The sequence below is a fragment of the Cherax quadricarinatus genome, chromosome 29 (genome assembly GCF_038502225.1).
Source record: "Cherax quadricarinatus isolate ZL_2023a chromosome 29, ASM3850222v1, whole genome shotgun sequence".
Taxonomy (NCBI): Eukaryota; Metazoa; Arthropoda; class Malacostraca; order Decapoda; family Parastacidae; genus Cherax; species Cherax quadricarinatus.
In genome coordinates this window covers 2110199-2134225 of record NC_091320.1, presented here as the reverse complement: position 1 = coordinate 2134225, position 24027 = coordinate 2110199, and the positions used below count along the sequence as shown (strand labels likewise).

General features: G+C 37.6%; 1 protein-coding gene across 1 annotated transcript in view; it reads right to left on the bottom strand.

The window, feature by feature from the left end:
* Positions 1 to 292: 292 nt before the first annotated feature.
* Positions 293 to 24027, bottom strand: part of LOC128690659 (tenascin) — a 49766-nt gene continuing 26031 nt past the window's right edge. Inside the window, exons 5-8 of the mRNA XM_070089590.1 lie at positions 20259 to 20540; positions 10070 to 10263; positions 6487 to 6667; positions 293 to 1428 (exon numbers count right to left, since the gene is read on the bottom strand). Of these exons, the coding sequence (XP_069945691.1) occupies positions 1379 to 1428; positions 6487 to 6667; positions 10070 to 10263; positions 20259 to 20540 (707 nt within the window). The 3' untranslated portion in view covers positions 293 to 1378. The remainder of the gene's footprint in view (positions 1429 to 6486; positions 6668 to 10069; positions 10264 to 20258; positions 20541 to 24027) is intronic.

Below are 24027 nucleotides of genomic sequence, written 5' to 3'. Positions count from 1 at the left end.
TAAGAAATACAATAAGAAAAGCAATATGTAAAACTACAATAAGCAAGATACACAAAAGCTGCAGAAATACAGTAAGCAAGAAATACAATAAGTGAGAAATACAACAAGTAAGAAATATAATATATAAGAAATACAGTAAGTGTATAAATACAATAAGTGTGAAATACAACAATTAAGAAATATAATATATGAGAAATACAGTAGGTGTAGAAATACATTAAGCAAAAAATATAATAAGTAAGAAATACTACAAAAATAACAACTTAAATTCTATTTGTGCTTTTCTTGTTCAGTTGTATAATGTATTATGCTCCATAATGTATTTATTTGTTGTATAATGTATTATGCTCCATGATGTATTTATTTGTTGTATAATGTATTATGCTCCATAATGTATTTATTTGTTGTATAATGTATTATGCTCCATGATGTATTTATTTGTTGTATAATGTATTATGCTTCATGATGTATTTATTTGTTGTATAATGTATTATGCTCCATGATGTATTTATTTGTTGTATAATGTATTATGCTCCATAATGTATTTATTTGTTCTATAATGTATTATGCTCCATGATGTATTTATTTGTTGTATAATGTATTATGCTCCATAATGTATTTATTTGTTGTATAATGTATTATGCTCCATAATGTATTTATTTGTTGTATAATGTATTATGCTCCATAATGTATTTATTTGTTGTATAATGTATTATGCTCCATAATGTATTTATTTGTTGTATAATGTATTATGCTCCATAATGTATTTATTTGTTGTATAATGTATTATGCTCCATAATGTATTTATTTGTTGTATAATGTATTATGCTCCATAATGTATTTATTTGTTGTATAATGTATTATGCTCCATAATGTATTTATTTGTTCTATAATGTATTATGCTCCATAATGTATTTATTTGTTGTATAATGTATTATGCTCCATAATGTATTTATTATACTCAATAATGTATTAATATGTTCTATAATCCATTTATGCTCCTTAATATATTTATTATGCTCAAAGTAATTATTTGGTCTATAATACATTTATTATGGTCCACAAAGCTTTTATTTCTTCCACAGTGCGTTGTGTATGTACACTGAGAAATTAACTATATAATTAAGGCTCAAACTGAAGATCAAACCAGATGTTTCCACCTGCCCTAAACCAGCCGTTTCGTCCTGGCTTAAACCAGATGTTTCGACCTGCCTAAACCAGCCGTTTCGTCCTGGCTTAAACCAAAAGTTTCGTCCTGGCTTAAACCATCGTCAGATCATCACATGATAAAAACTTTCAACTTGATAAAAACTTTGCATTTTACTATGAATTATTTCAGCCACGACATGATGAGCCGTGACTGTGGTAGGTCAGGGTTTTAGTCTGTTTCTGGTGGTATTACCATGCCCAGGTTTGTTGACGTTTTATCTGAAATCATAAACAATAAAATTATTCTTTAGTAACTAATATATATACATATATATATATATATATATATATATATATATATATATATATATATATATATATATATATATATATATGTATATATATATATATATATATATATATATATATATATATATATATATATATATATATATATATATATATATATATATATATATATATACATTTTTTTTTTTTTTTTTTTTTTAACAAGTCGGCCGTCTCCCACCGAGGCAGGGTGACCCAAAAAAGAAAGAAAATCCTCAAAAAGAAAATACTTTCATCATCATTCAACACTTTCACCACACTCACACATAATCACTGTTTTTGCAGAGGTGCTCAGAATACAACAGTCTAGAAGCATATACATATAAAGATACACAACATATCCCTCCAAACTGCCAATATCCCAAACCCCTCCTTTAAAGTGCAGACATTGTACTTCCCATTTCCAGGACTCAAGTCCGACTAGATGAAAATAACCGGTTTCCCTGAATCCCTTCACTAAATATTACCCTGCTCACACTCCAACAGATCGTCAGGTCCCAAGTACCATTCGTCTCCATTCACTCCTATCTTTATTTATTACATGTACAAGGTATACAGACCATAGCTGACATCAATGACATACTACTATATAGAAAGCCACTTGTTATGCACAGCATTTCGGGCAAATTATTTCAGTTTTGTTCCAGGATGCGACCCACGCCAGTCCATTAACACCCAGGTACCCATTTTACTGATAGGTGAACATGAACAGCAGGTGTCTAAAGGAAACACGTCCTAATGTTTTCCAGCCGTACCGGGGATCGACCCCCGGACCTCAGTGTGTGTGAGAAGAGAGCCCTACCAACCGAGCCACAGGACACCTTCAAACAATCAGGTTCCACTGTATATTAACGTCAAGAATATACGTACATAAGATAATTAAGAAAAAGAGAGTAATGTTATCCAGGGCCTTGAGAGAACAGAAGAACATAATGATATAGAAGAACATTAAGTAACAAGGAACACTGACTTAGATCTACTCGTTCATGGTAAGCAGTCATCTTTATTCACGTTAAGCAAGTCATCTTTATTCACGTTAAGCAAGTCATCTTTATTCACGTTAAGCAAGTCATCTTTATTCACGTTAAGCAAGTCATCTTTATTCACGTTAAGCAAGTCATCTTTATTCACGTTAAGCAAGTCATCTTTATTCACGTTAAGCAAGTCATCTTTATTCATGTTAAGCAAGTCATCTTTATTCACGTTAAGCAGTCATCTTTATTCACGTTAAGCAAGTCATCTTTATTCATGTTAAGCAAGTCATCTTTATTCATGTTAAGCAAGTCATCTTTATTCACGTTAAGCAGTCATCTTTATTCACGTTAAGCAAGTCATCTTTATTCATGTTAAGCAAGTCATCTTTATTCACGTTAAGCAAGTCATCTTTATTCACGTTAAGCAGTCATCTTTATTCACGTTAAGCAAGTCATCTTTATTCACGTTAAGCAAGTCATCTTTATTCACGTTAAGCAAGTCATCTTTATTCATGTTAAGCAAGTCATCTTTATTCACGTTAAGCAAGTCATCTTTATTCACGTTAAGCAAGTCATCTTTATTCATGTTAAGCAAGTCATCTTTATTCACGTTAAGCAGTCATCTTTATTCACGTTAAGCAAGTCATCTTTATTCATGTTAAGCAAGTCATCTTTATTCACGTTAAGCAAGTCATCTTTATTCATGTTAAGCAAGTCATCTTTATTCACGTTAAGCAAGTCATCTTTATTCATGTTAAGCAAGTCATCTTTATTCACGTTAAGCAGTCATCTTTATTCACGTTAAGCAAGTCATCTTTATTCATGTTAAGCAAGTCATCTTTATTCATGTTAAGCAAGTCATCTTTATTCACGTTAAGCAGTCATCTTTATTCACGTTAAGCAAGTCATCTTTATTCATGTTAAGCAAGTCATCTTTATTCACGTTAAGCAAGTCATCTTTATTCACGTTAAGCAGTCATCTTTATTCACGTTAAGCAAGTCATCTTTATTCACGTTAAGCAAGTCATCTTTATTCACGTTAAGCAAGTCATCTTTATTCATGTTAAGCAAGTCATCTTTATTCACGTTAAGCAAGTCATCTTTATTCACGTTAAGCAAGTCATCTTTATTCATGTTAAGCAAGTCATCTTTATTCACGTTAAGCAGTCATCTTTATTCACGTTAAGCAAGTCATCTTTATTCATGTTAAGCAAGTCATCTTTATTCACGTTAAGCAAGTCATCTTTATTCATGTTAAGCAAGTCATCTTTATTCACGTTAAGCAAGTCATCTTTATTCATGTTAAGTAAGTCATCTTTATTCATGTTAAGCAAGTCATCTTTATTCATGTTAAGCAAGTCATCTTTATTCACGTTAAGCAAGTCATCTTTATTCACGTTAAGCAAGTCATCTTTATTCACGTTAAGCAAGTCATCTTTATTCATGTTAAGCAAGTCATCTTTATTCACGTTAAGCAAGTCATCTTTATTCATGTTAAGTAAGTCATCTTTATTCATGTTAAGCAAGTCATCTTTATTCACGTTAAGCAAGTCATCTTTATTCATGTTAAGCAAGTCATCTTTATTCATGTTAAGTAAGTCATCTTTATTCATGTTAAGCAGTCATCTTTATTCACGTTAAGCAAGTCATCTTTATTCATGTTAAGCAAGTCATCTTTATTCATGTTAAGTAAGTCATCTTTATTCATGTTAAGCAGTCATCTTTATTCACGTTAAGCAAGTCATCTTTATTCACGTTAAGCAAGTCATCTTTATTCACGTTAAGCAAGTCATCTTTATTCATGTTAAGCAAGTCATCTTTACTGAAGTTTATTTTTAGTTTAGTCTTTGTAATGTATATTTAACATTCAGTATTGAACTTTGTTTCAGTAACATAACTTGTAAATTTGTCCTTTTCATATATTATTATTATTATTATTATTATTATTATTATTATTATTATTATTATTATTATTATTATTATTATTATTATTATTATTATTATTATTATTATTATTATTATTAATTCTAGGAAAGTTCTACAAGAGTAGGCCAAACACAGCCTAGATAAATGCAATTCCCTGGATGAAGACTCCGTCGCTAGCATCGAGGTATCTCTCTCTCCTTCCCTGGAAGATTTCCAGGGAAGGAGAGGGAATAGGAGAGAGAACTTTATAACGACCACTACACCCTTATTATTGCCACCTCTGACACGGTTACACTGTTTATACTCCCACTACTGTTACCACTACTGCTACCACTCCCACTACTGTTACCACTCCCACTACTGTTACCACTACTGCTACCACTCCCACTACTGTTACCACTCCCACTACTGTTACCACTCCCACTACTGTTACCACTACTGCTACCACTCCCACTACTGTTACCACTCCCACCACTGCTACCACTCCCACTACTGTTACCACTCCCACTACTGTTACCACTCCCACTACTGTTACCAATCCCACTACTGCTACCACTCCCACTACTGCTACCACTCCCACTACTGTTACCACTCCCACTACTGTTACCACTCCCACTACTGTTACCACTCCCACTACTGTTACCAATCCCACTACTGCTACCACTCCCACTACTGTTACCAATCCCACCACTGCTACCACTCCCACTACTGCTACCACTCCCACTACTGTTACCAATCCCACTACTGCTACCATTCCCACTACTGCTACCACTCCCACTACTGCTACCACTCCCACTACTGCTACAACTCCCACTACTGCTACCACTTCCACTACTGCTACAACTCCCACTACTGCTACAACTCCCACTACTGCTACCGCTCCCACTACTGCTACAACTCCCACTACTGTTACCACTCCCACTACTGTTACCACTCGTCATTTGACGATCCAGGACAAGTCTTTACAACCTTCTGCTGCCTCCTTCAGAGGAGGCAGCAGTATGAAATTTAAATAAAAACTGGGATAATATTTCGCAGCTGTAGCTGAAGAATGACTCAGATGCTACCTGGAGTTACCTGGAGAGAGTTCCGGGGGTCAACGCCCCCGCGGCCCGGTCTGTGACCAGGCCTCCTGGTGGATCAGAGCCTGATCAACCAGGCTGTTACTGCTGGCTGCACGCAAACCAACGTACGAGCCACAGCCCGGCTGGTCAGGAACTGAACGATGACACGTTATACTTAGAGAAAACTTCGGATTCATTTTGAAAAACGTAAGATCCAGTTTCCTAATTTTATCAACAAATTTATAAATAGTGTTTGTTTTGGGGCTAATACTTAAGAATTGTTCTTCATATCGACTTCAAACTTTCACCACTGGTGTGTGCGTCCTATTTAAAGAAAGACTTTAATTTTTATAAGTTTTATAAGCTCTAATTTGTCAATTTTATTAAAAAAATTTACAAGGTAAGAACCTACAAGGGGTGAGGGGGAAGTGAGGTTGGATAAAGAATAGATAGAGAGAAGAATAAGCTAAACACAACTGGGGCTAAACCATCTTTAAGGTTCTTAATGAACTGGTCAAATGAGCTTTAAAAATTAACATACTATTCTGTATACCATCTCAAACTTACACATAGATTTTTAGACAATTCACTTTAGCCGATTAAGAGATAATTTTTCTCTAAAACCTTCAACCTTTTAAAAATTTTTGGCATAACTGAAGCATTTATTATTAAGCTAATATGTATCGTTTGTTTCTGGGCTTTTTGATGGTGTTAATGTAGTTACTGGCATTCTTTGAGTGTGTACGGCTATAACTCCTGGAACTTTTCCAGTTGTTGATCACTAGATTCTGGACCATTGAAAGAATTAAACAACAGCTTCTGATGAACATCCACTGGACTTCTGTTATATATTGATGTTCTGTGGCTTGTGGATGTAACTGCTCCTTTCGGAGTCGACAGCGACCGATACAAGTCAAGCTATTGTTAATTTCCAGGGCTGTTCAGGATAAATTTGGAATATTGACGTATACTGTTTATGATATAGCAAAGGATTTAAAATTATCTAGTTACTCTGTCGTCCCTACCTAAGTTACTCCTTGCTTTCCTCATGGCTTTCAGTTGCTTCCTGCGGGTGCATCCTGCAAGCCCCAACAACAGGAGTACCACAAGGACTATTACGGCCACTACTATACCAATAGCTGCTCCGTCCACCTTGGTGGTCAGTGTCAGCGGGTCACTCTCTGCCGAGCTCTCACCTTTGATAACCTGAAAGGAGACTGTTTATTTATTGCATCCTTATTCAGAGGAAATTTCTACAGAAATCTCTTAAATGGGAGATTGTTACGACTTTGATGTCGTAACTTAAATAAAATGTTCCTGGCTCCTAAAGGCTTCTCACACTGCGGGAGTCTGAAGACTGACTCTCCCACTTTCTGGGGAACTATGGTCTTTCTTGTCCCCACCTCTTTAACACCAGACACCCATGACTGCCTTCACCCATCCGGCGCTACCCCCCACTCCCACGATCGCAGCAATGATTGGTACACTGACGCATCTGTGGAGAGAAAGAACTTTATTCCTGCAGGCAAAAATGAATGCACCATAGTGGTACATTCTATACACAAGCTATACATCCATACGGGTGTATAGCTTGGAGGCAGTGTGGTGTGAATATTATGCATATTCAGAATTTTGACCGTAATGAACATTATATTTTTTTATAGGGAATCTTGTAAACACAACCATCAGCATTTATTGGGGAATATTTAATCAAATTTGTGTTCCTGTATCAGAGTTGCATTTAAAAATCTAGATACAGTATAAAAAAACCTGGTTAACAGTTCCCTCCAAAATGGTGATGGCTGTCTACAAGATTCCTGTAAAATATGTGATTAAGTTTATTACGGTCATGTCGTGGGGCTCGTCAGGAGATATTGGAGTAAGAAATACACATGTTGGATGTCTTGGAGGCGTATAATTAAGGGAGTCTTGAGAAGCCCAGGAGCCTGCCGTTGAGTCTCAGCCTACCGACAGTGACCGAGGTCTAGGCCTCTGGCTTATCGTTCACATCTGATAGGTCGTGTGGCGGCGGCGGCGGCGGCGGCGGCGGCGGCGGCGGCGGCGGCGGCGGCGGCGGCGGCTAGCGAATTCAAATTCATTTATTTCTTTGCAAGTAGTACATTGTAAGTAGTACATTGTAAGTAGTACATTGTAAGTAGTACATTGTAAGTAGTACATTGTAAGTAGTACATTGTAAGTAGTACATTGTAAGTAGTACATTGCAAGTAGTACATTGTAAGTAGTACATTGTAAGTAGTACATTGTAAGTAGTACATTGTAAGTAGTACATTGTAAGTAGTACATTGTAAGTAGTACATTGCAAGTAGTACATTGCAAGTAGTACATTGTAAGTAGTACATTGTAAGTAGTACATTGTAAGTAGTACATTGTAAGTAGTACATTGTAAGTAGTACATTGTAAGTAGTACATTGCAAGTAGTACATTGTAAGTAGTACATTGTAAGTAGTACATTGTAAGTAGTACATTGTAAGTAGTACATTGTAAGTAGTACATTGCAAGTAGTACATTGTAAGTAGTACATTGTAAGTAGTACATTGTAAGTAGTACATTGCAAGTAGTACATTGTAAGTAGTACATTGTAAGTAGTACATTGTAAGTAGTACATTGCAAGTAGTACATTGCAAGTAGTACATTGTAAGTAGTACATTGTAAGTAGTACATTGTAAGTAGTACATTGCAAGTAGTACATTGCAAGTAGTACATTGTAAGTAGTACATTGTAAGTAGTACATTGTAAGTAGTACATTGTAAGTAGTACATTGTAAGTAGTACATTGCAAGTAGTACATTGTAAGTAGTACATTGTAAGTAGTACATCTATAAAGTAGCTGGTACTATCTAAGTAACTACATAGTACACACGTCAAATTGGGAAAAGTTTTGAACTAAGATCCCAACAACATAAATATAACATTAAAACTGGACAAGAGTCTAATATTCTAGTCCTGTGAGGGATTTTAACCAACCAATTGATTTTCAAAAGACCGAGAAAGTTGTACCAAACAGGTCTATGGTTGAGAGAAATATAATTGAATTAAGCTTCATAAAAAATAGTTTTGAATTTAATATGAATAATAGTTTAGGGTTATACAAATTAGATTAATTAATAGTTAACAAAAATCGGGAAGAATTTAAGTTATGCATGACAGGTCCTTCATAAAGTTCATTTGATATATATATCTTGACACTGTCACCAGCATCATACTTGGTCGAGTGTGAGACTTGGGAGTTAATATCTAATCCTCCTTGATAATGTGAGAAATCACGGACCTCATCGTCTGGGACCAGTTGTCCCCAGGCCCAGTCTCAATCCCCGCCCCTACAGGGCTCAGAAAGAGAAGCTAGGCACCTTGGGCTGCCTCAGACCCCGTCCACACTGGGCTCGAAGGGTAAGGCAGCTGCAGAGCAGCAGACGATGCCAGGAGGTGCAAAGGCAGCAAGCACTACAGGATCCTTTAGGAGCCACACCCCAGCTTTTGGGCGAAGCCCGAGTGCTGGGGAAGCTCAAGACTGCCTCTTGCTGTGAGTGTTGCTAATGCTACTACTCCACTTGTCTCTTGCATTCTCTTGCTCATAAGATTTCAAAAAACATTTTATGATAGATGAAAGAAGCTGGATAAAGAGTAAAAAAAAAACCACTATATTATTATTCAGTAATTCATTTTTGTTTCCCACACTTCAATTTCATAAGAATAGGATTTGGATTTTTACTAAAAACTGAGGCTTCCTTCACCACGCTGCTACTTACTGAGCTCGTGTTCTTTTTTCTGTTTAACTGCCTCCCAGCATACATAAGGGGGATTACCAATAGATCCCCGACTGTCTTCAAGATGGAGTTGGACAGATACCTAAAGTCAGTACTTGACCAGACTGTGGCTCGTATGTTGGATACCTGCGGCCAACAGTAACTGCCTGGTTGATCAGGCCCTGGTTCACCGTGAAGCCTGGTCATTGACCGGGCCGCGGGGGCGTTGACCCCCACAACACCCTCCAGGTTTAACATTCAGAGAGGAAGTTTTGCATGTGTAGTATGGCAGGAAACAACGTTTTATGTGATGGAATGTGAGAGGAAAATAGTCCTGCGTGAATGGTGTTAAGGGCGCCACGAGTACATTGAGAGACAACACAATAAGTGTCAGGGGCACCAGATTGTTCAACTGCCTCCCAGCATACATAAGGGGGATTACCAATAGACCCCTGGCTGTCTTCAAGAGGGCACTGGACAGGCACATAAAGTCAGTACCTGACCAACCGGGCTGTGGTTCATACGTCAGCTTGCGTGCGGCCAGCAGTAACAGCCTGGTTGATCAGGCCCTGATCCACCATGAGGCCTGGTCACAGACCGGGCCAAGGGGGCGTTGACCCCCGAAACCCTCTCCAGGTATACTCCAGGTATACTCCAGGTATACTCCAGGTATACTCCAGGTATACTCCAGGTATACTCCAGGTATACTCCAGGTATACTCCAGGTATACTCCAGGTATACTCCAGGTATACTCCAGGTATACTCACATCTCGTGAATCTTTCAAAGACTTCAATGTACTTTTTTCTATAAAATAAATAATGTTTGGTAACCAGAAAACACTCACCTTCAAGTTAAATGTGTATGACGTCCTGGCCTTGAGGCTCTTCACCTGATATTCTTGAACATCACTGTGTAGAGTCATCACCATATCGTCGTAGGACAGCTGGTAAGATGACCCGCTACACACCACACTCGGAGGTGTCCACGTAAGAGTAACTTTCTTACTTTTTAAATCTTTGTATGTGAATGAAGTTGCAGCTGTTGGCATTGTCAACATGAAGGAAAAAATCAGTTTTCGGATTGCCAAAAATCTTAATAATAGACATTATATACATTATATATACATAAATAGACATTTACAAAGAAAATTAAACTTTTTTTCTTCTTCTAAAATAACAATTAACAGTTTTTTTGTGAAATAATTGTGAATGAATCGCAGTTGTTTTGCAAAAGGCAAGACGAACATAGTTAAAAATTATGAATTCTAAGTTAAAATATATGAAAGTAATAATTAAGGTAATAAATAAATATTGTGTCAAGACCGACCAGGACACAACGAGGACAAAGTCAGTGTAAATAAACCAAGACTGAAGCTAAACCTCTTATCTAGTTTAAACCGTACTCTAGTTACAGTTTTAAACTATATTAAAGTGCAGCTTCAAGGTCAAGGGTACAGAAATAACACGATTATTTTCGCTTTAATCGGAGAATCACGTTGACCCATACAGGTTAGAGGTCACTATAAGCAAGATAAATTATTACAAACGTTGATGCTACGTTGCTTATATGTGTGTGTGTATGTATGTACATATGTGTGTGTATGTATGTACATATATTTTACAGACGTACAGATATACACTCAATGGCCACTTTATTAGGTATACCTGCTCAATTATGTAAATATCTTACCAGCTCATCACTAGGAAACACCTCAATCTCTAAAAGCACGCAGATATGGGGAAAAAAAATGTGATTTAAGGGACTTTGACCGTGGAATGATTGTTGGTGCCAGATGGACGAGGTGGCTTGAGTATCTCAGACACTGCTGATCTGGGAATGATTGACAGGTCTGAAGGAATGATTGACGGGTGGTTGAAAATGACTGATAGATGGGAAAGTTTGACAGGTGGGTTCATGAACCAGTAAGTTGCTCTACTAGGTAGACCAACGTACCAGTGAATGGATCATAACATTGATCATCACTGACATAGTATCCTAACTGTGTGGATTTGGTAGCTTTTCGACGTTAATTTGTCAAACATCTCTGTCTGTGTATCTTGCTGTCGTGTACAGTATATGTTTACAAATAGGCGCCACAGTTTTGAGCTCGTTCTCTGTACATGGTGGGTGGGGTCGTTCTCTGTACATGGTGGGTGGGGTCGTTCTCTGTACATGGTGGGTGGGGTCGTTCTCTGTACATGGTGGGTGGGGTCGTTCTCTGTACATGGTGGGTGGGGTCGTTCTCTGTACATGGTGGGCGGGGTCGTTTACACCCACCACTTTAAATGACCGTCTTTGTAGCCACTTGAGATGGGTTATTGAGGCTAGGACTTTGAGTAGTTTCAAATTTAGGTTGGATAAGTACATGAGTGGGAGGGGTTGGATTTGAGTGGGACTTGCACATCGGAGCTCGTTTCTTGGGTGGCATTGAAAATAGGGCTGGTCAAATGTTTGTTAGTGGGATGAATTGTAAAGGACCTGCCTAGTATGGGCCAACAGGCCTGCTGCAGTGTTCCTTCTTTCTTATGTTCTTATGTTCTTATGCTCTCTCCTTCACTTTTGTGGTAAAAGAAAATAATTAAAACTGAACATAGGAAAGATCACGTTAAAGACAATACAAAGAATTTAGGCCATACAAGAGTGGATATAAGATTGGAGGGAGAGAGTATGGAGAGAGTAAATATGTTTAGATATCTGGGAGTTAGGTTAGGTCAGATAGGTCTATAAAAGACGAGGTGAAACATGAGAGTGACTAGGGAGAGAAGGTGGGTGGTATACTGAGACATGTGTGGAGACCACGAAACTTTTCCAAACTTTTCCACAGAGGTAGATAGGAAAATGTCGCCGAGTATAGTGGTTCCAACACTGTTAAGAAAGTGTGAAGATTAGGATTTAACCATTGCAGCGAGGAGGAGGTTAGAAGCAGTTAAACTTTTGAGGAAAATGTATGGTATGAATGTTACGCAGAAAATTCCTTGGAGATTAAGCGTAAGTGTAGAGTTAGCAAAAGTATTATTCAAATGACGTTGAAGGAACTGTTGAGATGATTTGGATACAGAGAGAGAAGATGAAACAAAATTAGATAAAATGGAGGGTATTTAATTCCGGGGTAGAGGGAAGCATGGGCATGTTAGTGGTTCAGTTAGTAGAACCCTCAGTTCACGTACTGAAGATCCATGGTTCGATCCATGGCATGGGTAGAAACGTGGGGCATGTTTCCTGACACCTGTTATCCCTGTTTACCTAGCAGTAAGTAGGTACCTGGGTGTTAGAGGAGGCAGTAGTTTTTATGATTAGACGTACTGGTAGAGTGTGAACAAAGTAGCATTTATAAAGGAATTGAGGGGAAACTGGACATTATAAATTACACACACACACACACACACACACACACACACACACACACACACACACACACACACACACACACACACACACACGACCAGGCAGAACTACAAAGGGATCTGGACAGGCTGCAGACCTGGTCCAGCAATTGGCTCCTGGAGTTCAATCCCACCAAGTGCAAAGTCATGAAGATTGGGGAAGGGCAAAGAAGACCGCAGACGGAGTACAGTCTAGGGGGCCAGAGACTACAAACCTCACTCAAGGAAAAAGATCTTGGGTTGAGTATAACACCAGGCACATCTCCTGAAGCGCACATCAACCAAATAACTGCTGCAGCATATGGGCGCCTAGCAAACCTCAGAACAGCATTCCGACATCTTAATAAGGAATCATTCAGGACCCTGTACACCGTGTACGTTAGGCCCATATTGGAGTATGCGGCACCAGTTTGGAACCCACACCTAGCCAAGCACGTACAGAAACTAAAGAAAGTGCAAAGGTTTGCAACAAGACTAGTCCCAGAGCTAAGAGGTATGTCCTACGAGGAGAGGTTAAGGGAAATCAACCTGACGACACTGGAGGACAGGAGAGATAGGGGGGACATGATAACGACATACAAAATACTGAGAGGAATTGACAAGGTGGACAAAGACAGGATGTTCCAGAGATTGGACACAGTAACAAGGGGACACAGTTGGAAGCTGAAGACACAGATGAATCACAGGGATGTTAGGAAGTATTTCTTCAGCCACAGAGTAGTCAGTAAGTGGAATAGTTTGGGAAGCGATGTAGTGGAGGCAGGATCCATACATAGCTTTAAGCAGAGGTATGATAAAGCTCACGGCTCAGGAAGAGTGACCTAGTAGCGATCAGTGAAGAGGCGGGGCCAGGAGCTCGGACTCGACCCCCGCATCCTCAACTAGGTGAGAACTAGGTGAGTACACACACACACGCACACACACACACACACACACACACACACACACACACACACACACACACACACACACACACACACTCACAAATATATATATATATATATATATATATATATATATATATATATATATATATATATATATATGTCGTGCCGAATATGTAAAACTGGTCAGTTAGCAAGAACTCATTTAAAATTAAGTCCTTTCCAAAATTTTCTCTTATGCGTTTAAAGATATATTTTTTTCATTAATGTTAATGTAAAAATTTTTAATTTTGCACCAAAAGAATCTTAGAAAACTTACCTAACCTTATTACAACAAGAGCAATTTATTTTAGCCTAACCCAACTAAATATATTTTAAATACGTTTACAATAATTTAGTACTAAGCAAACACAATCAAACATATTTTTTTCGTTAGGTTCAGAACGATTTTGGCGAAATTATTGCATACACAAATTTTCACTTGTCCTATATGGCAAGATGAACGTTGCTATTTAAGCCAAGATCGCAAGTTCTGCCTATTCGGCACGACATATATATATACATATATTTTTTTTTTCAACAAGTCGGCCGTCTCCCACCGAGGCAGGGTGACTCAAAAAAGAAAGAAAATCCCCAAAAAAGAAAATACTTTCATCATCATTCAACACTTTCACCACACTCACACATTATCACTGCTTTTGCAGAGGTGCTCAGAATACAACAGTTTAGAAGCATATACATATAAAGATACACAACATATCCCTCCAAACTGCCAATATCCCAAACCCCTCCTTTAAAGTGCAGGCATTGTACTTCCCATTTCCAGGACTCAAGTCCGACTATATGAAAATAACCGGTTTCCCTGAATCCCTTCACTAAATATTACCCTGCTCACACTCCAACAGATCGTCAGGTCCCAAGTACCATTCGTCTCCATTCACTCCTATCTAACACGCTCACGCACACTTGCTGGAAGTCCAAGCCCCTCGCCCACAAAACCTCCTTTACCCCCTCTCTCCAACCCTTTCGAGGACGACCCCTACCCCGCCTTCCTTCCCCTATAGATTTATATGCTTTCCATGTCATTCTACTGTGATCCATTCTCTCTAAATGACCAAACCACCTCAACAACCCCTCTTCTGCCCTCTGACTAATACTTTTATTAACTCCACACCTTCTCCTAATTTCCACACTCCGAATTTTCTGCATAATATTTACACCACACATTGCCCTTAAACAGGACATCTCCACTGCCTCCAACCGTCTCCTCGCTGCTGAATTTACCACCCAAGCTTCACACCCATATAAGAGTGTTGGTACCACTATACTTTCATACATTCCCTTCTTTGCCTCCATAGATAACGTTTTTTGACTCCACATATACCTCAACGCACCACTCACCTTTTTTCCCTCATCAATTCTATGATTAACCTCATCCTTCATAAATCCATCCGCCGACACGTCAACTCCCAAGTATCTGAAAACATTCACTTCTTGCATACTCCTCCTCCCCAATTTGATATCCAATTTTTCTTTATCTAAATCATTTGATACCCTCATCACCTTACTCTTTTCTATGTTCACTTTCAACTTTCTACCTTTACACACATTCCCAAACTCATCCACTAACCTTTGCAATTTTTCTTTAGAATCTCCCATAAGCACAGTATCATCAGCAAAAAGTAACTGTGTCAATTCCCATTTTGAATTTGATTCCCCAAAATTTAATCCCACCCCTCTCCCGAACACCCTAGCATTTACTTCCTTTACAACCCCATCTATAAATATATTAAACAACCATGGTGACATTACACATCCCTGTCTAAGACCTACTTTTACCGGGAAGTATTCTCCCTCTCTTCTACACACCCTAACCTGAGCCTCACTATCCTCATAAAAACTCTTAGCAGCATTTAGTAACTTACCACCTATTCCATATACTTGCAACATCTGCCACATTGCTCCTCTATCCACTCTATCATATGCCTTTTCTAAATCCATAAATGCAATAAAAACTTCCCTACCTTTATCTAAATACTGTTCACATATATGCTTCAATGTAAACACTTGATCTACACATCCCCTACCCACTCTACAACCTTCTTGCTCATCCGCAATCCTACATTCTGTCTTACCTCTAATTCTTTCAATTATAACCCTACCGTATACTTTTCCTGGTATACTCAGTAAACTTATTCTTCTATAATTTTTACAATCTCCTTTGTCTCCCTTCCCTTTATATAAAGGGACTATACATGCTCTCTGCCAATCCCTAGGTACCTTCCCCTCTTTCATACATTTATTAAACAAAAGTACCAACCACTCCAACACTATATCCCCCCCTGTTTTTAACATTTCTGTCATGATTCCATCAGTTTAAGCTGCTTTACCCCCTTTCATTCTAAGTAATGCCTCACGTACCTCCCCCACAATTACATTCTGCTCTTCTTCACTCCTAAAAGATGGTATACCTCCCTGGCAAGTGCATGAAATTACCGCCTCCCTTTCTTCCTCAACATTTAAAAGTTCCTCAAAATATTCTCGCCATCTACCTAATACCTCCCTCTCCCCATCTACTAACTCCCCTACTCTGTTTTTAACTGACAAATCCATACTTTCCCTAGGCTTTCTTAACTTGTTTAACTCACTCCAAAAATTTTTCTTATTTTCATTAAAATTTCTTGACAGTGCCTCTCCCACTCTATCATCTGCTCTCCTTTTGCACTCTCTCACCACTCTCTTCACCTTTCTTTTACTCTCCATATACTCTGCTCTTCTTATAACACTTCTGCTTTGTGAAAACCTCTCATAAGCTACCTTTTTCTCTTTTATCACACCCTTTACTTCATCATTCCACCAATCACTCCTCTTTCCTCCTGCTCCCACCCTCCTATAACCACAAACTTCTGCCCCACATTCTAATACTGCATTTTTAAAACTATTCCAACCCTCTTCAACCCCCCCACTACTCATCTTTGCACTAGCCCACCTTTCTGCCAATAGTCGCTTATATCTCACTCCTCCCTTAGTATAAATATATATATATATATATATATATATATATATATATATATATATATATATATATATATATATATATATATATATATATATATATATATATATATATATATATATATATATAATAGAGCTAAATGGTTCAGATATGTTGATGATATTTTGTGTCTTATGCCCAAAAATGTAGATATACACCATTTCCTTGGAAAATTAAATAGCTTAGCCCATTCAATAAACTTTACTGTTGAGTTTGAAGAAAATAACTCATTGCCTTTTCTAGATGTTTTAATTATTAAGGGTAATAATGAATTTAAAATTTACAGAAAACCTACTAATAACTGTTCCTATGTCCACTATTATTCCTCGCATCAAGATAGAGTCAAACTGTCTGTTTTCTCATCAATGTTTCTGAGAGCTTTACGAATTTGTAGTCCTGAGTTCATAGATGAGGAAATATCCAAAATTTATGAAATAGGTAATGATTTAAAATACCCAAGAAATGTAATTGATAAATCTTTTAAAGTTGCCAGAAATACTTTTTACAATCCAAAAAGGGACAACCAGCCTTATTCAAATAAAAATATGTTGGTTCTCCCTTACCATGAAAACTTGGTTGATATGCCTTCTCTTCTTAAGACTTTTAATATTAAAGTTGTATTCAAAAATCTTGATACAGTAAAAAAACTTTTGATAAAGAATTCCCCCCAAAATGCTGATGGATGTGTCTATAAGATTCCTTGTAAAATTTGCGATAAAGTTTATTACGGTCAAACTGGTAAAAATCTCGAACTAAGATTAAAACAACATAAATATAGCATTAGAACTGGACAAGATTCCAATGCTCTATTTATTCATGTAAGAGATTTTAACCATCCAATTGATTTTCAAAAAGTTGAGAAAGTAGTATCAAGCAAGTCCATGGTCGACAGGAATATAATTGAATCTTGTTTCATAAAAAGCAGTTTTGACAATAATATGAATATTTCCTTTGGTTTATATAAATTAGATCCATTTATAATTAATAGAATTTGGGAAGAATTTAATAATACACTGAACAAATAATCTTTAAAATTTCTTATTTCTTGGGTAGAATAGTTTGTGGGGTGAGTTGTGCCAAGGACCTTTCCAAGTTGGCTCGCCGCGCGTCACGTGTTTAAACCGTTGTGGGATCTGATAGTGAGGTGCCGACCAGACCCCTTATATAGCTTCCTTGGATGCTTTACTTTCATAGTTCCTTGATAATGTGAGTAGTCACGAAAGCGCTTGGAATTTCTCTATTCTTTCAGAGTGGTTGTTTTGCATATTCTGAAATCACCTGTTTACTGTGATCTTATTGTATATATATATATATATATATATATATATATATATATATATATATATATATATATATATATATATCTATAGATATATATATATATATATATATATATATATATATATATATATATATATATATATATATATATATATATATAATGTCGTGCCGAATATATAAAAATGGTCAATTAGCAAGAACTCATTTAAAATTAAGTCCTTTCTAAAATTTTCTCGTATACGTTTAAAGACATTTTTTCATTTTTTTCATTATTTTTAATGTAAAAATTTTTTATTTTGCACCAAAAGAATCTTAGAAAACTTACCTAACCTTATTATAACGAGAACAATTTATTTTAGCCTAACCCAACTAAATATATTTTAGATTTATTTACAATAAGTAAATACTGAACAAACACAGTGAAATATTTTTTTTTCGTTAGGTTCAGGATGATTTTGGCGAAATTATTGCTTACACAAATTTTCACTTGTCCTATATGGCATGATGAGCGTTGCTATTTAAGTCAAGATCGCAAATTCTGCCTATTCTGCACGACGTATATATATATATATATATATATATATATATATATATATATATATATATATATATATATATATATATATATATATATATATATATATATATATATACCGGGAATTCGCGAGAGCAGGCGAAATATACACAAACACTGATCTCTGGGTGAAGGAGACTCGATCCTACGAACCTTAGGACAAGGTACGCAGTGCTTTACCAATCTACCCACACTGGACAATACCTTGGCGTGTAGCTTGCGCTACACGTTTGATCCAAGGCAGCCAGCTTTCAGGGAGAAAGCTTACAGCTTTTCATCTCATCCCCTGCATGTGTATATCGCCTGCTCTCGCGAATTCCTTGCATTGTTCAAATCTCTAGTAAGGCTGATGCATGCAATGGATGAGATGAAAAGCTGTAAGCCTTCTCCCTGAAAGCTGGCTGCCTTGGATCAAACGTGTAGCGCAAGCTACACGCCAAGTTATTGTCCAGTGTGGGTAGATTGGTAAAGCACTGCGTACCTTGTCCTAAGGTTCGTAGGTTCGAGTCTCCTTCAGCCAGAGATCAGTGTTTATATATATATATATGTATATATATATATATATATATATATATATATATATATATATATATATATATATATGATATATATGTATATATATTTATATATATGTATATATATTAATATATAATATATATGTATATATATTTATATATAATATATATGTATATATATTTATATATGTATATATACATATATATATATATATATATATATATATATATATATATATATATATCTATATATATATATATATATATATATACATATATATATATATATATATATATATATATATATATATATATATATATATATATATATATATATGTATATATATATATGTCGTTCTGAATAGGCAGAACTTGCAATCTTGGCTTAAATAGCAACGTTCATCTTGCCATATAGGACAAGTGAAAATTTGTGTATGCAATAATTTCGCCAAAATCATTCTGAACCTAACGAAAAAAATATATTTCACTGTGTTTGTTTAGTATTAAATTATTGTAAACAAATCTAAAATATATTTAGTTGGGTTAGGCTAAAATAAATTGTTCTTGTTATAATAAGGTTAGGTAAGTTTTCTAAGATTCTTTTGGTGCAAAATTAAAAATTTTTACATCAGCATTAATGAAAAAAAAATATATCTTTAAATGTATAAGAGAAAATTTTAGAAAGAACTTAATTTTAAATGAGTTCTTGCTAATTGACCAGTTTTACATATTCGGCACGACATATATATATATATATATATATATATATATATATATATATATATATATATATATATATATATATATATATATATATATATATATATATATATATATATATACAGGGAAACGTATAGGTGAACAGTATTTAGGTAAGGGTAAAGAGGTTTTTGTGGCATTTATGGATTTGGAAAAGGCGTATGACAGGGTGGATAGGGGGGCAATGTGGCAGATGTTGCAGGTGTATGGTGTAGGAGGTAGGTTACTGACAGCAGTGAAGAGTGTTTGCGAGGATAGTGAGGCTCAGGTTAGAGTATGTAGGAGAGCGGGAGATTATTTCCCAGTAAAAGTAGGCTTTAGACAAGGATGTGTGATGTCACCATGGTTGTTCAATATATTTATAGATGGGGTTGTAAGAGAAGTGAATGCTCGGGTGTTGGCAAGAGGTGTAGAGTTATAAGACAAAGAATCAAACACAAAGTGAGAGTTGTCACAGTTGATTTTTACTGATGATAATGTATAGATACATACATACATACATTCATACATACATACATATATACATACATAGATATACATTTATTACGGAAGAAAAGGTTGCTGTATAAGCGTATTACTTACATTCGATGCCAGTGGTCGCATTCTGGCGGCTCTTGACTGAGTATTTGTCAGAAGTTCTGGTTTCAACTTCCACCTCATAGGTTGTACAAGGTTTCAACCCAGTGATGTTGTAGTGATCTATATCACGTTGTTCTACACTCTGTGTATTATTGCCCAGGATCCAGGAAATTTTGTAATAGACTCTACAGTTTCCTGGTTTTTGTGGTGGAGTCCAACTTACATGAAGAACAGTTGACTGTGTTGTGTCTGCGTCAACCATCAGGTCGATCACCGCAGAAGAATCTGTCGGAATATATTATTTTTTTTAAATGAGGCTTGTTTTTTTTATTATAGAAGAAGGAGATAAGATAAGATTTTCTTCGGATTTTTAACCCTGGAGGGTTAGCTACCCTTTTTTCCATTGTGGTCCTCAATTTTGTCCCCCAGGATGCCACCCACACCAGTCGACTAACACCCAGTGGTACCTATTTGCTGCTAGGTGAACATGACAACAGGTGTAAGGAAATAAGTCGAAATGTTTCCACTCAGCCGGGAATCGAACCCGGACCCTCCGCATGTAAAGCGAGAGGTTTTGCCACCAGGCCACCGGGCCACCAAGCCACCGGGCCACCAGGCCACCGGGCCACCAGGCCACCGGGCCACCAGGCCACCGGGCCACCAGGCCACCGGGCCACCAGGCCACCGGGCCACCGTGACGAAGAAGCAATGTTTTCGGCGCAATAACATATTTAAAGAGCATTTTCATATACCTACCGATTTTCTTGTGATGCGAAAATTAACGTTTAAACCCTGAAAAGCAACATAATCTAGTTTTTATATAATTAATCATAATTTATTTCATGGTTAACATTTTCTGGTAAATTTTTAGAAAGCTAAAACTAATTTAGTAAGATTAAATATAAAATAATAATTTTTACATTGCATAGGCCTTCCCCGCTCCCCCGTCCCCCTCACTTTCAGAGTTCTTGTTTTTGTTGATATTAAGAAATTCTTAAAACTGGGAAGATAGACTAAGCAACACAGACCTCAACTTATGCCTAGAACAGATTAACTTGGTGGCACTCGATGTATGCACAAGGCTTATTCCTCTAAGAAAAAGGAGGAGTAGATGTAAAATAAAAAGAGACAGGCGCTCCCTTTACAGGCGACGGAAAAGATTAACAGAGCGGCTAAAAGAGGTCAGTATATCTGAAATGCGTAGGGAGTCACTGGTCAGAGAAATAGCAAACATCGAACTTAAGCTAAAGGAATCTTATAGGAGTCAGGAATCGCGGGAAGAACTAAAAGCCATAAATGAAATTGAAAGAATCCCAAAGTATTTCTTCTCCTATGCCAAATCAAAGTCGAGAACAACGTCCAGTATTGGGCCCCTACTTAAACAAGATGGGTCCTACACAGATGACAGCAAGGAAATGAGTGAGCTACTCAAGTCCCAATATGACTCAGTTTTTAGCAAGCCGCTAACCAGACTGAGAGTCGAAGATCAAAATTATTTTTTTTATGAGAGAGCCACAGAATTTGGTTAACACAAGCCTATCTGATGTTATCCTGAGGCCAAATGACTTCGAACAGGCGATAAATGACATGCCCATGCACTCTGCCCCAGGGCCAGACTCATGAAACTCCGTGTTCATCAAGAACTGCAAGAAGCCCCTATCACGAGCCTTTTCCATCCTATGGAGAGGGAGCATGGACACGGGGGTCATCCCACAGTTACTAAAAACAACAGTCATAGCCCCACTCCACAAAGGGGGCAGTAAAGCATTAGCAAAGAACTACAGACCGATAGCACTAACATCCCATATCATAAAAAACTTTGAAAGGGTCCTAAGACCCACCCATCTAGAAACCCATAAATTACACAACCCAGGGCAACATGGGTTTAGAACAGGTCGCTCCTGTCTGTCTCAACTATTGGATCACTACGACAAGGTCCTAGATGCACTAGAAGACGAAAAGAATGCAGATGTAATATATGCAGACTTTGCAAAAGCCTTCGACAAGTGTGACCATGGCGTAACAGCGCACAAAATGCGTGCTAAAGGAACAACAGGAACAGTAGGTAGATGGAGCTATAATTTCCTCACAAACAGAAAACAAAGAGTAGTAGTCAACAGAGTAAAGTCCGAGGCAGCTACGGTGAAAAGCTCTGTTCCGCAAGGCACAGTACTCGCTCCCATCTTGTTTCTCATCCTCATATCTGACATAGACAAGGATGTCAGCCACAGCACCGTGTCTTCCTTTGCAGATGACACCCGAATCTGCATGACAGTGTCTTCCATTGCAGACACTGCAAGGCTCCAGGCGGACATCAACCAAATCTTTCAATGGGCTGCAGAAAACAATATGAAGTTCAACGATGAGAAATTTCAATTACTCAGATATGGTAAACACGAGGAAATTAAAACTTCATCAGAGTACAAAACAAATTCCGGCCACAAAATAGAGCGAAAAACCAACGTCAAAGATCTGGGAGTGATCATGTTGGAAGATCTCACCTTCAAGGACCATAACATTGTATCAATCGCATCTGCTAGAAAAATGACAGGATGGATAATGAGAACCTTCAAAACTAGGGATACCAAGCCCATGATGACACTCTTCAGGTCGCTTGTTCTATCTAGGCTGGAATATTGCTGCACACTAACATACCTTTCAAGGCAGGTGAAATTGCTGACCTAGAAAATGTACAGAGAACCTTCACAGCGCGCATAACGGAGATAAAACATCTCAATTACTGGGAGCGCTTGAGGTTCCTAAACCTGTATTCCCTGGAACGCAGGCGGGAGAGATACATGATTATATACACCTGGAAAATCCTAGAGGGACTAGTACCGAACTTGCACACGAAAATCACTCACAACGAAAGCAAAAGACTTGGCAGACGATGCAACATCCCCCAATGAAAAGCAGGGGTGTCACTAGCACATTAAGAGACAATACAATAAGTGTCAGGGGCCCGAGACTGTTCAACTGCCTCCCAGCATACATAAGGGGGATTACCAATAGACCCCTGGCAGTCTTCAAGCTGGCACTGGACAAGCACCTAAAGTCGGTGCCTGACCAGCCGGGCTGTGGCTCGTACGTTGGTTTGCGTGCAGCCAGCAGCAACAGCCTGGTTGATCAGGCTCTGATCCACCAGGAGGCCTGGTCACAGACCGGGCCGCAGGGGCGTTGACCCCCGGAGCTCTCTCCAGGTAAACTCCAGGTAAACTCAGTTACGAAGGAACTACAGATAATGAATCACAAATTGCAAACCTTTGTCATGTTTGTCTTTACCTCTGAATGGCTTGATTCTTCCTTTGTGACTGTGTGGTGGACATCACTTGGTGTCCTCCACGCTTTCTATCACTGTCCTGGACCCAGAGCCCAGCCCGTAATAAACTGCTGAGATCGAAGCTCAGAGTTGATGCCACACTGCTGGGTCTGGACACAGATTTTTTTTCTCTTCTCTATAGACCTTCCTCTCCCCCACTATTCTTCTCTTCTCCGCGCTTCCTAATCACCATTAGTGTGTCCTTACCTGAGAGTTAGTCTAGTCTAGTATAGGTCTCCTGCCTGCTCTTTGCACCATATTCCCCATCCTGAACTGAACTCTTAGGTAAGACTCCATAGGGGTGAACTTTGGAGGAACATGGGAGATAACCCTTGAAGAAGGAACAGACGAAGAATGGTTTTGCAGAGGAGTGTTTTCAGTTGCAGAGCGCTGGTTCACTGTAGGGACATCATGGACAGTCGTACTGGCGATTTTGTATTGGGTGGCGATGAT